We start from the raw sequence: 13,564 nt of genomic DNA, 5'->3' as shown, positions 1-13,564 counted from the left end.
CTGTATATAGAGTAGGGGAGCCAGCTAAGAATGTGTAAGTGAATAGAAAGAAACAGAAAACGAGATGGTCATCAACATCTTTGTTTAATTGGTTGGGAGATTTTAGGAGATGCCGCCCCACTCAGCTTTCAAAGTTCTATATGCGGCGCAACATTAGATAAAGCTAAATATGACCATCCTGTATTCTTTCCTTTTCTACTGTCTAACATTTCCACTTACAGGAGCCTCTATGCCTTGCCTACTCTATATATACAACCTCTTTTACTCCTACCCTTCCCTGCATGGGGGCGCACAATTTTCACCATGATAGAAGTATTACATGGTATGTACAGTTTGGCCAAATCACACCTACTTTTGCTCCGCGTCATCCATAGTGTACATGGATTACCAACTGTGAAACGTGAAAAAAACATGGGGCGGTATTCATAGTCTGTTTTTATTTTAAAACTATTTTAAATAACGTTTTAAGATGCTAATACAATCCTCGGATTGATTTATGACATCTTAAGATTGTCTTAAGTTCGTCTTAAGACATTATTTAGACAGTTTTAAAATAAAAACGGACTATGACTATCCATGTTTATTGTTTAAGTTAGAAAACTGAGTTTTCAAACTTAGTTTTTAAACGAGTAACTACTCACACTGCAAACTTGCAAATAGTCCATAGACGGCAGAAGTTTAGAAAAAGACATTGTCCAACTGCACATCATGTTATTCCTTTCACCATGACTTTGATCTGAAGCGACTCCCACTCCACCTCCCCCCCTCCCCACCTAGAGACGCACGACTTTCACTTGAAATGATAAAAATTGTTCTGTTCATCACTTTTTAATGAATGACAAGTGACGGAAAAAATCAATGATCTTGACCTCTTTGAAGGTCAAAATTAATATCGAGGTCGGTGAAAAATCATTATGGGGGGCTGTGTAAAGGTAAACATTTATTTCTATTTTTTATAATGATATTTTTAGATTTTCAATCTATTAATCACATTTCCCACTAATCCATGGTCATTATTCATAATGACCGGTCAATTTTATTAATTTGAATATTTTTACTTATATTATTCATATTGCCCAAAACAAGCGGGCAATATTCATATTGGCCGATCATTATATATAATGCCCTCATTAATCACATTGTCCGTACATGTAGTAATGTGTGTGTGTATGTGTGTGCGCGCGCGCACACACATACATACACAGTATCCTCCATAAGTTGGGAAACTACCCTACGTATTACAGATTTGTAAATAATTATTTAATTGAAAAAAGACGAAATAAAACATTATTATAAATAACGTACGTATGTATGTATTTTTATTTCATCTTTTTTCAATTAAAGATTTAATAACATGCTATTAAAGTGTATTTTAATTAAAATGTGCTTCATACGAAATCTGATTCTTCGGGGACATTTTACAATTTTTACGGAATCTGAAATCAATTTGCGACTCAAATAGTTTATCACTTTTATAGAAACCGTTAAATTACAATTAAATGATCTGTATATACAACAAATACAAGTACGACGATTGCAAAACAAGTGACAATATAGATATAAACAATAGGCCAAAGTGCGAAATTCAATCTTGAGCGCTTCGATACTGTAAAATAATTGTCCAACATATTTTCGGCCTGTACAAGATGATTATAGATGTCTAGATAAATGTTTATCGTCATTTAGACGTCTTATGAAGTGTTTAAACCAAAAACATGTATAGATCGCTATCATATAATGGCTTTTCTGTAAAACATAGAGTGTTCCCGCCCAACTTATGGAGGATTCTCTCTCTCTTTCTCTCTCTCTCTCTCTCTCTCTCTCTCTCTCTGTGTGTGTGTGTGTGTGTGTGTGTAGTGTTTCAATATTTTATATTAATTTTATCCGTTGTATGAAGGTCGGTATGCAATAAGAGGGCAATAAATAGAGCAGGTATAAAATTAGTTATAATAATTGCTGGTGTCTATTATTTCTTCAAATATACCTTCAAATTTCATCGCATCATATATATAATACTACAAGTGCATTTTTTATTCTATAGGAAAATTTATTATTGTTGTAGTCTGAAGAATATTATGTATATTGTATAATAAAAAACAGAAAAAAGAAGAAAAAATGCTCAGCCTGCATTGTGCAGAAGGCTCGCGTTAACTCCGCGCTGCATCCTATACTGTATATGGATTTTACAGTCTTAGTTAATTGCTATAATGTGCATCTAACACATTTCACGATCGCCTTGTCATCCTTCGTCATCGCTATTATATTTGTTTCATTATGCATTATATTCGAATTGTAATGCTTACTTTTTATAAATATATTTTCATATGTTTCTTTTTTAACTGTTCATTGTACACAAATTGTTCCTGTATTTAACATAAAATTGAATATAAAATTTGACATTGGGTTGCTTTGGCTTGCATTACACATGTTTATTTATCAGAAGCATATTTTATATCTATTAATAAGTAAAAAGATCAGTTTACAAGCAAACAATTTTTTTTTTAATTTAATTATGATGAATGCATAGATTCACTCGATATAAAGTATGTGTTTCACTTTAGAAGGCAGATAGAATTGATGCAAAAGTATCGTATTTTTTTTACGATTAATCATTAATCAGTGTAGCTCAATTTTATATTGCAGTCTAAAAATATAAGATAAATTTATAATATAAAAATAAGTCTAATCAACTAAATTTTATGTACAGTATTAAATATAACCATTTTGCCTAAAGTAAAAACATTTCAAATACAGACAAATGTAGATATCATTCTCTTCTTTTTCTTTTTTATACAGACGTATATTATTTCACGAAAATAATGTTATGGATACATTAGTATTGTTCGTTTTGTCTCTCGGAACTACTCGGAGTCGCTCTGAACGAATCCAGCGTACTTGAAATGTAGGATTCACACTACGTACGACATCCGTCATATGACGGATGTCGTAGATATTACGTAGTATGAATCCTACATTTCAAGTACGCTGGGTTCGTTCGGAGTGAGCAGCTCCCGAAAGACAAAACGAACAGTCCTACTAACAGATAGAAAGCTACATCGATGAGATTTACATTCACCTTTTGAGGACTTTTGTATTATTTAAATAAAAATATATACTTTATTTGTTTAAAAATAAGTACTATGTAGAAACAAACTATAATTTTGACGACTGCTCATCATGATTCTGATGAATTCGTATGTGTAATGCTATATGAAATTTTTTAATGAACTTTATACTTGAAAATTATATTTATTGAATCTTTATATGGCACAATTTATGCATGCCAATTTACTGTTGCATCAACTCACCTTGCATTTTCTTCAAGTGGAACATCTCATGCTCCATTCACAGCAATAATAACGTGACAATCTCTTAAATATAAATTATAACCATTTTGGTACATTTTCTTGAAATCTTGTATGACAATCAACTTCGTTAGAACGAACCGTCGTTTAAAATACACACAATGTTGCCTCGTTAATAAATTTTTCTTAACGAATTTTATAATATTCTCATTCAAGATTACAAAACAATACCATTTTACCGTTATTTTTCTATCTATTGCGCGCAAACGTGTGCATTATTATAAATTCAGTTTCTTTTATCATAAAAATACAAGCGGATATAATAAAAGTTGTAAAACTCAATGCTACAAATGAATTTAATCGATACGTGTGTACATTATTGTATTATTTTTTCCTTTTCAGTGTACAAGTAATGTTGTGTCTACATGTATCATGTAAGGCACGCACAGAACGTGCGTGTAATCTATTCTATCTCTCAATGAGACACCACAAAGTGAGCCATGATATAATACTTGAGGCTATGTGGTATGTGTGAAAACATGTCGGAGCCTCACATTCTTTTAGCGATGTTCTATTGAAAGTTATGCTGTCTGGCGTCACTATAAAGTCGCGTTTCCATTCTCCTACCTTGACACTTAGCCTTGAAGTTTAGTTCTTTAGAGGAAGTAGTCTGGCGTTCGCCTGGTAACATGTGGTTCTCCACGTCTTGGTGCTGGGTCAAATTGTAGGCTGTAACAAAAAGTAAAAAAAAATTAATAATAAAACCTATATCAGTAAAGTTGCGTAATGCTTTTAACATCTTTAAACAGTAAACATCTTTATGTCAGTAAAATCTTTTAACAATAAAGGAAATATAATGTGGCATACATCTATGATTATACAGAGACGATCCAATTTTGAACATAATATAATTCTGAACAAAATAAAATAGAAATCAAATTTTCAAAATTTTAGTTTGATTTTTTCTGTTTTTATTCTCAATGAGAGAGTTATCAAAGTTGGACGTCGAAAATTGAGTTCAAATTTTATTTCGTTCAGAATTGTACCATGTTTGAAATTTTTAGTACCTTATCATATATTTAAAGACTTTATCATTTCATTATATGTACGATCCTATAAAATTTAATATTGTTTATCATACACTCGTTTAGAAAAATTTTAATGTAGCAACATACGTTCAATATACGTTTAGTAGATCATCCGAGTAATCATGCCAATAAGAGGTGACACAGATTATTGGAGTGTATCGAGTTTATTCAAATATAAAATTGACTACACAAACGTTTCAATCCTTTGTTTAGGATCCTCTTCAATGCTATTCTCTCATCTATCTCATAACGTTTACAATGCGAATGTCAAAAATATTATAATAAAATAAAAACTTATGTTACATTAAAAGTCGTTTTTACATATAAAATTTGTTATAATAAATTAATGGTATGTCAAGATGTGACACGTTTCTTCGTCCAATATAGTTTCTCATCAAATTGACAAATTTAACAATGTAATTGATTACATGATATAAATGTAAAATACATATTAAATTCAAAACTTACAAAACATGCTAAACTATGAACGTCGCACGGTAGGTCAAAAGATCAAAAAAAGTGGCCAAAAGTACTAAAAGTGCTCCAGTTGCTATTAAATTGAGTATTCAGGGGTTTTTAAAGTTCCTGATATCGAATCCAAACTTATCAATTAGAAATTTAAAATAGTGGATCCAACATGGCGCATGAAAATGCTAAAAATGTTTCAATTGCTATTAAATTCTTAATCTATTAAGTACTTAACGGCTTTTATGGTCGCTGATTTCGAATCTGAACTCAAAATTTAGAAATTCAAAATGACGGATCTAAAATGGCGGATTAGAATGTTAAAAAAAATGTCAAACTTCGTATCTTAAACATATTAGGTTAAGTAAAAAGTCATCGCGTATTTTTTAGCTCAAAGTTGTATATACAATATCTTCGTCAATAATGAATGAAATTCAAATTTAAAAAAAGGGTTTTAAAGCTTGAAATCTCTACTTTTAAAAGCTTATCACATTTTTTAAGTTTATATGAGTTTGATAATTTTTACATACCAAAAACTACGAGCTGAAAAAGACGAAAAATTTTCTTCTCACTTTGTGGATTTGTAACGTGTCCAAAACGAATTTGAGAAAATTTTCGATTACCTATCGTGAAAGCTTGATACTTTCCCTACAAAATCGTTTTTTTTTAATATTCCTACGACTTTTGATTACTGAGTTATCGCGGATTAAATAAAAGAATTATTTTGACTTTAATTGCTCATAACTCCATTAAAAATTGTCGTATCGTATAATTTAAAAAAGAGATTTTTAAAGCTGAAACTTTACTCTATCAAGATATATTTATATTGTTGGTAAGAAAGTAATTGCGGTTTTTACTGATAGATGTCTTTTAAAAAAACACGATGACTTTTTACTTAATCTAATACTTACTTAAAATTGACTCTTTTATACATCTACATATACATATGATTGGAAACGAGACTGTTTATGTTACAAACATTACTTTAGATACGAAGCGCCGGTCTAAACGTTAAATACCGATCTAAACGTTAAGATGTTGAACTACTATATATAATATATTCATTTAAATGAATTAATTTCCAGAAATGATAATTGCGTGCCGATATGGTTGTCGGATTTTCAATGCAATCAATCTGAAATATTAATAATCCCCTCAAATTTCCCAAATCTTAAAAAACTGTAATAAACTTATTGCGAAAAATATTGCCTCAGCCGGGAGTCGAACCCGGATCTCTTGCATTCCGTGCGAGCGTGCTAAGCCTTTAAACTACCGAGCAACTACATATACATATAGTAAGTGTCAAGCAAATTAGTTAAAAAAAGTATTATTTTTTTTAAATGATGTAAATTATTATAATAAACAATTTGTATATAAGCGCATAATAAGATATTTAATAAATACACACACACACACACACACACACACACACACACACACACACACACACACACACACACACACACGCACGCACGCATAATTTAAAATATAGTAATTTTTATTTTTTGTAATTTCATAAAATATTATTTATATACGATTGTTGAATAACTATTGCTTACGAATCTGTTATAAGTCCTCCTATTGTTAGTAATAATTATTTAAAGAAACATAAATTATTTAAAAGATTTAATTTAAATGTATGTTAAAAATTGTTATAGTATAATATTAATTTTAATAATTTAAAAAATTATATTATAAATTTAAAGACATTTTTTTACTGAATATTCCTTTTTTCATAACGTTTATTAAAATTAAATCCAAATAATTATTATTACATACAGATTTTTTTTGTTGCTTATTGTCAACGTTATGAATTTTCAAAAAATTTACATCTTACGGAGAGGTAAAGTTTAATTGCTTTATTTTTTGAGATCAAAAAGGGCAGCTGGTAGCAGCACATATGAAAGTCATCCAACACAGAAAGAAGTACAATAGTATTTATAAAATCTGATTCTGCAGTGGAAGTTCGAAGAAAAGTCGATTTGTTTTTAAGCGGATAATGATTTAGAAATCATATTTTATGCAAATTTTAATATGAAATAACATTCAAAACATTGAAGAATAAATAAATATTACACAAGGAATGCTATTTACGTCAAAATGATCAATCAACAATTGTAGTCAACTTTCTAAATTAGAAAGTACGTAGACACAAAATTAATAATCACATTATTCTAAAATTTTGCATTTATTCTTTGAATAATAACTTTAACTAAATTGAATGCTGCTAATGACTGTTGGCTATTTTTTGCCAGTTTCTGGTATCTCCTGGCTCATTGTGTGTTGTTGAGAGAAGTAGTTCGATATGTGAATCTCATGTGAGTATGATAAACAATCGATATTTATCACGCGATACAATTGTTATAGAAAGAGAGAAAGTTTCACACTATAGATAATATGTACATCTGAGTATACCAAATCCAACAAATCAGTATCATTTTTTTAAATTTAACTCATTTTTTTTTTGCTGTTTGATATAGATCATAGATATAAAATGATCTCAGATATAAAACGTTTTTATAGAATTCTCTCCTTATCCAAAACCTTACCTCTTCTCAATCAAAATCATATATTGATTCCAGTCTATGCTCCGTTATAACAGAATGTTATTGAGTATTTCAATTTATGTGGTTCTTATGCTTGTTTATTCATATTTTTAGTATTCTGTTCGTTTAGCCCACATATGACGCATCACAATCTTTACATATAATTTTGTACAACATTTGTACATAACCATATTGGTTGTGACTATATTGGTAGTTTGTCTTTTAGCATTCGAATAAAGCGAACAAAAAATATATTTAATATTATCTTTTATCTCATACATATCGAAAAAAAAGCAATCTTTTTAGGAATAATAAAACTATATGCATGGCGTATTCGGGAATCAATAAGTAAATTTATTCAAGTGCTAAAAGACAAACTACCAATATAGTCACATACAAATGTTGTATACAAAATTAAATGTAAAAATTGGGATGAATCATATGTAAGCTCAACAAGCTAAAAACACGAATAAATGAGCATAAGAACCACGTAAATTTGAACTCAACACTCAACAACATTCTGTTATAACGGAGCACAGATTGGAATCAATGATTCTGATTGAGAAGTGGTAAGGATTCTAGATCATAGTTTTCTCACCGCTCCCTATTCAAAATACTTTTTGTTCAGCGCCCCCTTGATCGTAATGGTAAAGTCTCTCTGAACTCTAAACAAACCAATAAAACGAAAATTATATAGAATCAAATAAAAAGTATTACAAAATTGAAGTATAATATAAATTTATATATATTAAAAATTATCATTAATTAGAAATTTGGATTTGGTGTGACACTAGTAATCTGTCTATATTTGATTCCATTTTTGTCAGCAGCATTCTTAAATCTCAACTATTTGCAGATTCCTTTTTTTCGTCAAAAGATTTGTAACCGCACTAAATCCACGTTCCAATTAATTAGGATGAGGGAAATGTAATAAAAAATTTTTTGCCACAACCTATAATACTGGAATGTTTAAGAATATTAGTTTAAGAAAAATTTAGGAGATTAAATTTCTCTGGCATATTCTTTTGCCCACTTGCTTGTTCTCCTACTGCCCTTAGGACTGCCAACGTCCCCCCTAGACTCTCTTCAACACCCATGTTAACAATCTATATGTTCTAGATAATAAGAGAATTCTACAAAGACATCTTATATCTGAGATGATCCATATAAAACAAAACAAAAAATAGGTTAAACTTAAAAAAATGATTTGTTGGATTCGGTATACTCAGATATATTATCTATGCGAGATTTTCTCCCTCTCCACAACAATTGTATCATATGACAAATATCGAGTGTTTATCATACTTTCACACGAGATTCACATATCGAACGAATAACTTTTCTCCACAGTGTTCTAACATAGCTTAGCATGTAAGTTTTGAATATAACATGTATTTTACATTTACATCATATAATCAATCGTATTGTTTAGTAAATCTGTCAATTTAATGAGGAACTATGTTGGACGAAGAAATGTGTCAATTTGACATACTATTAATTTAATATAACGAATTTTATATGTAAAAGCAACTTTTAATGTAACATAGGTTTTTATTTCAATATTTTTGACATGTTATAAGTTATAAGATATAGGTATAATATAGATGAGAGAATAGCATTGAAGAAGATCCTAAACATGGGATCAAAACGTTTTTGCGCAGTAAATTTTATATTATATTCGAATAAACATATACATACCAATAACCCATGTGCTCTTATTGATATGATTATTCGGATAATTTAATTCGTTAGAGCCTAACCTATAACTTCTATATTATTTAATAGATCAATAGAATAGTTTGCAAGTAAATGTTATATTATAATTATAAAAGTATAATTATAAAAGTATTAAAATCATACTCACAATGAATATTTTAAAGCATCATCCAGTTCCATAATTGCAGCTTGATTACCACAACGATAACAGTAATTAGGTGCTGAGAATATAGTTACGACATTGCGATCATGACACCTAAAAGAAGAGATAATACACATTATAAGCAGTATTACATATATATTAGAAACTTCTTATAAAATGGGTTGAATTGTACATGTATAGAAGAAAAAATATTTATTTTAATTTAAATGAATCAAATTACTCATACCAATTGTAACCTTCCATAACCAATTGATGAGCCCGTGAAACGAGTGTTAGTCCATTGGAGTGATTAAACGTTTCAGAAATATCTTGACCAAAAGTATATCCTGCTCCACGGGGTGAAATACCCCATCCTCCTCTATCATCTGGATCTGACCAAAGCAGATCGCACATAGGACCCTGTATTAAATAATAGACACACACAATTACAACACTAAATTAAGTTACATTATTACAATAGTTATTATAAACATTACAAATGCTGATACTAACTTCATGTGGTACTTCCTGAAGACGATCTAGAGCACGTATATGATCTAAAGTGTCAATCGACGGTGACAGACCACCATGCAAACAAAATATTTGGCCATCTACCAATGCCGTTAATGGTAAATAATCGAATAAGTCCGTAAAGAATTTCCATACATTGGCATTTCCATATTTACGTAAGCATTCGTCATAAAATCCATACACCTGTGTGATTTGTCTCGATTCGTGATTTCCTCGCAGAATGGTTATTCTTTCTCGATATCTTACCTTTAATTGTACAAACAAATCCGAGGAAGAAAAAAATAAATGTCTTATTTTTTCGAAGAAATTAACGTATATATGTGTATATATATATATGCTGTACAATTAAATACAATACATTAAGTGTTTAATAAAGCATGACAATTTAATAAAATTATAATAATTGTATACTATATATTATACCTTAAGAGCTACAAGCAAAGTAACAGTCTCGACCGAATAATAGCCACGATCAACATAATCGCCCATAAAAAGGTAATTTGTATCAGGCGATTTGCCACCTATTCTGAACAATTCCATCAAATCGTGGAACTGTCCATGTACATCTCCACATACTGTTACAGGACATTTTACTTCTTGTACATTAGATTCCTTAGCTAAAATTTCTTTCGCCTGAAATTTTTAAGTATTATAAAACACTATTGCTGATGCACATACATATAGCTGTCAAAACCATTAAAAATAAAAATAGATTAATTTGCAACAAGTACAAGACAATGTGTCTGTGTGTGTGTGTGTGCGCGCACACACACACACACACACACACACACACACACACACACAGAGTATTATTTTTAGCTGAAACTTGTTGCATGTTTCATTTTTTCTTTTTATATTAGAGAAAAAATAAACTGTAGAGATAAAAGTTCAGCTAAAACAAAATATGCCTAATTTCCTACATACATAATATAACCATAAACTTAATCAAAAAGTCATCTTTACAGACACATGAGATATGTTGTAAAGACCTATCATCAACTAATATGATAAGGAGGGCTCGGTCTTATTTCAAATAAATTCATTTAGAATATATATTTTAAATAAAGAAAAAATTAAAAATTTATTTAGTATTTATTACTTTTAAATATATAACTTCTTTTGACCTATTTCTTATTTGATATTTAAAATAAGTTTTTGGAAGTTATTTTATATTTTTTATTTTAAAAAAGTTGTGTTTTTTTATCAATTTTGTATTTTAAATAATTTTCTGAAATCTATTTTATATTTTTTATTTTAAATAAATTATATCAGTTATATCACCGATCTGTAAATAAAAGTGATGGTGAGTAGTTAAATCATAGTCATTTATGATGAAGTATACGAAGTATAAGCATGTGTGTGGAGTGCAAGATATACCCATGTTAATTTTCCACCTAATTCGTGGAGGATTAATACTATTAAATATTAATTATAGGCTATAACTATAAAAAAAATTAAAACTTTATAATTATAAATGTATATATTTATATGTTCAAATAAAAAAAATTATTAAAATATTCTGAATTTAATATTTAAAATGTTTATTTAAAATACATATTTCTTATTTTATATTTTAAGTAAGTTTTCGAAATCAATTTCTTATTTAAAATAAGAAATAGCCTTCAAAAACTTATTTAAAATAAAAGATAAGTTATTTTTCTATTTTAAATAAATAAATGTAATAATTTTCAGATCCTATTTCTTATTTTATATTTTAAATAATTACTTGTGATCTATTTCTTATTTAATGTTTTAAACAAATTATATCACATTATTTTACCAAACCCTGATAAGATATGATGACAGATCTTCCAAATTATAGTTACAAATTTGTAATTACAAATTATCTCTCAATATTCAAATAAATATTTCTTTCAACAAATGAATTTCCATTGCCAATTACAGGCACAATTACTGGCATACATTTGGAAAAACAGATACTTTGGCCAACTGGCATATCATACCAATACAATATAGAGAAACATTATTGTAAAGAATGTCATAGCTATAATACCATCTTTAAATTTCTAAATATAGAGATTCATTCAAAAATACTAGTTTTATTTAGTTCAGTCTACTAGAAACATTTAAATCAATCTCAAAATAATCAAATGTATAGAATATTTTTCAAATAATCCTTTACATAAATATCATATTGTCTTTAAGAATTACCATATTAACATTTCTATCCCAGTTTGCCAAATATATATCCTTACAAAAATTTTATTTTAATTACTTAACATCTAGCATTTTTAGTACTCGAAGCAAGTAATTTATCAATATTTTTCAATATAATTATCATATATAATTGATTAATATTAAATTGAATTTCTCTAAGGATACTAAAGTCCTAGTTAGTGTTTTAATAAACTTAGAACATAATTCTTATTTTTCTTGTTACATTAATGAAATATAATATCTCAGTCTATAAGCGACTGCATGATTCATAGCAAAGTGATAACTTTCCTCATAATCGCGCTCGCTAATCAAAAGAAAAATAGTCAATAACAGATGTTATTACCGAATGTAAAACATATTCGTTAGTTATAACTGATAAGACTATTCATCTCCTAGATAAATCATAGAGCCATAAGTATCTCAAAAGACGTACACCAATGCAAAATTACGACGCAACGACGGAGCGTTCACCTGTTGCAGAACTGCATTAACAGATTTAAAACGGCATGTATAAGCAAGAATAATCAATCTAGAATCATGAATCCCGGTCGTTACTAAAAGGTGGCCATCAAAATGCGAGCTTCTCGAGGGAAAAGGGAGGCGAGTTCGTCACGGTTTACCGGGAACGAGACCACGACGATGGGGAAAATCCCGAGATCCTCGGGGTGCCCGATCCTCATAAACGTCCCGTACCGTCCATGATACATCGTCGATATCATGTTTGATAGCAATGTGAAATAGTAGAGATCGAAACGGTAGACGATGCATTCAAACGCGACAGCCGTGTGCGAATAACGGAAAATAATTAACGTAACACACGGCCATTCACGGGGATGTTCCGAACGGGGCGGAGTCATGCTTAACGAGCATGTCGAACGTGTACCTTATCGCAGAGAGTTTTTACTTGGCTTTCTGTCAGTTGTTTGCAGTCGTTTAATTGTTCTATCCACTGGTCAAGTTCCTTGAGCGACGCCTTATCCTCCATCGTACTTGTTCCACAGTTTTGCACGGGAAGTTAACGCGGTCGTGCAGTCGGTTGCACTCCTCACTAGCGCATGTAATCCGGTCGTCCGAGCGTATCCGTTAACGCGAAGCTAAATCATCCGAGTTTATCTCCACCACTGCACGCCACTGACCACGAATCTCGCAACACAAATACCTCGTGAAAACGGACAGCGCTTGTTCACTGCAGTCACACAAAATGGCCGAACGCCGAGCGCTGGCGCGATGATGTCACGACGCCACGGAATAATAAGAAGGAGATCAAACTCGAGGTCTGAAAATGGGTTCGAAACCACAGTATAAGTATGTATGTACATATAGTATAGACACTGAACTTTTTATGTGATCTCCAATTTTTAGTGCGCATGCGTTGATTTTCAACCAGGAATATGGCTGCCTTTAGTAAGTTAAAATTGCATGTTAGGTTAGGTTAGGTTAACTGAATCTTCTTTCCAAAAAATATAATTAATCGCCTACAATATTTTGTGATAAGGAAATCGGACCAAACATGAGTATCACGGATGAGAGCTGTGATACGTTATTCGTACTTAATTTTTTTTTTAATTTGTAAGAGAAAAGAGCTAAAGGTTA

General features: G+C 30.1%; 1 protein-coding gene across 1 annotated transcript; it reads right to left on the bottom strand.

The window, feature by feature from the left end:
- Positions 1-2,732: 2,732 nt before the first annotated feature.
- On the bottom strand, positions 2,733-13,204 carry LOC108748203 (serine/threonine-protein phosphatase 2A catalytic subunit beta isoform). The gene is made up of 6 exons (XM_018486236.1): positions 12,855-13,204; positions 10,217-10,426; positions 9,776-10,039; positions 9,510-9,682; positions 9,269-9,376; positions 2,733-4,034 (listed from the first exon to the last, which is right to left on the bottom strand). Exons 1-6 carry the CDS (start codon positions 12,954-12,956, stop codon positions 3,962-3,964), a joined length of 930 nt encoding a protein of 309 aa, XP_018341738.1. The 5' UTR covers positions 12,957-13,204; the 3' UTR covers positions 2,733-3,961.
- Between the last annotated feature and the right edge of the window lie 360 nt (positions 13,205-13,564).

The sequence above is a fragment of the Trachymyrmex septentrionalis genome, unplaced genomic scaffold (genome assembly GCF_001594115.1).
Source record: "Trachymyrmex septentrionalis isolate Tsep2-gDNA-1 unplaced genomic scaffold, Tsep1.0 scaffold218, whole genome shotgun sequence".
NCBI classification, from domain to species: Eukaryota; Metazoa; Arthropoda; class Insecta; order Hymenoptera; family Formicidae; genus Trachymyrmex; species Trachymyrmex septentrionalis.
The sequence above is the reverse complement of the archived record's forward strand: the minus strand, read 5'-3'. Positions and strand labels throughout refer to the sequence as shown.

What these genes read in the sequence shown, in the direction of transcription:
- LOC108748203 (XM_018486236.1), bottom strand. Translation starts at nt 12,956, where the DNA reads ATGGAGGATAAGGCGTCGCTCAAGGAACTTGACCAGTGGATAGAACAA. An exon ending in TAAAAACTCTCTGCGATAAG is followed by an intron (nt 10,427 to 12,854) that starts GTACACGTTCGA and finishes TAAAAATTTCAG; the next exon opens with GCGAAAGAAATTTTAGCTAA. An exon ending in TTCAGGAAGTACCACATGAA is followed by an intron (nt 9,683 to 9,775) that starts GTTAGTATCAGC and finishes TATTTAATACAG; the next exon opens with GGTCCTATGTGCGATCTGCT.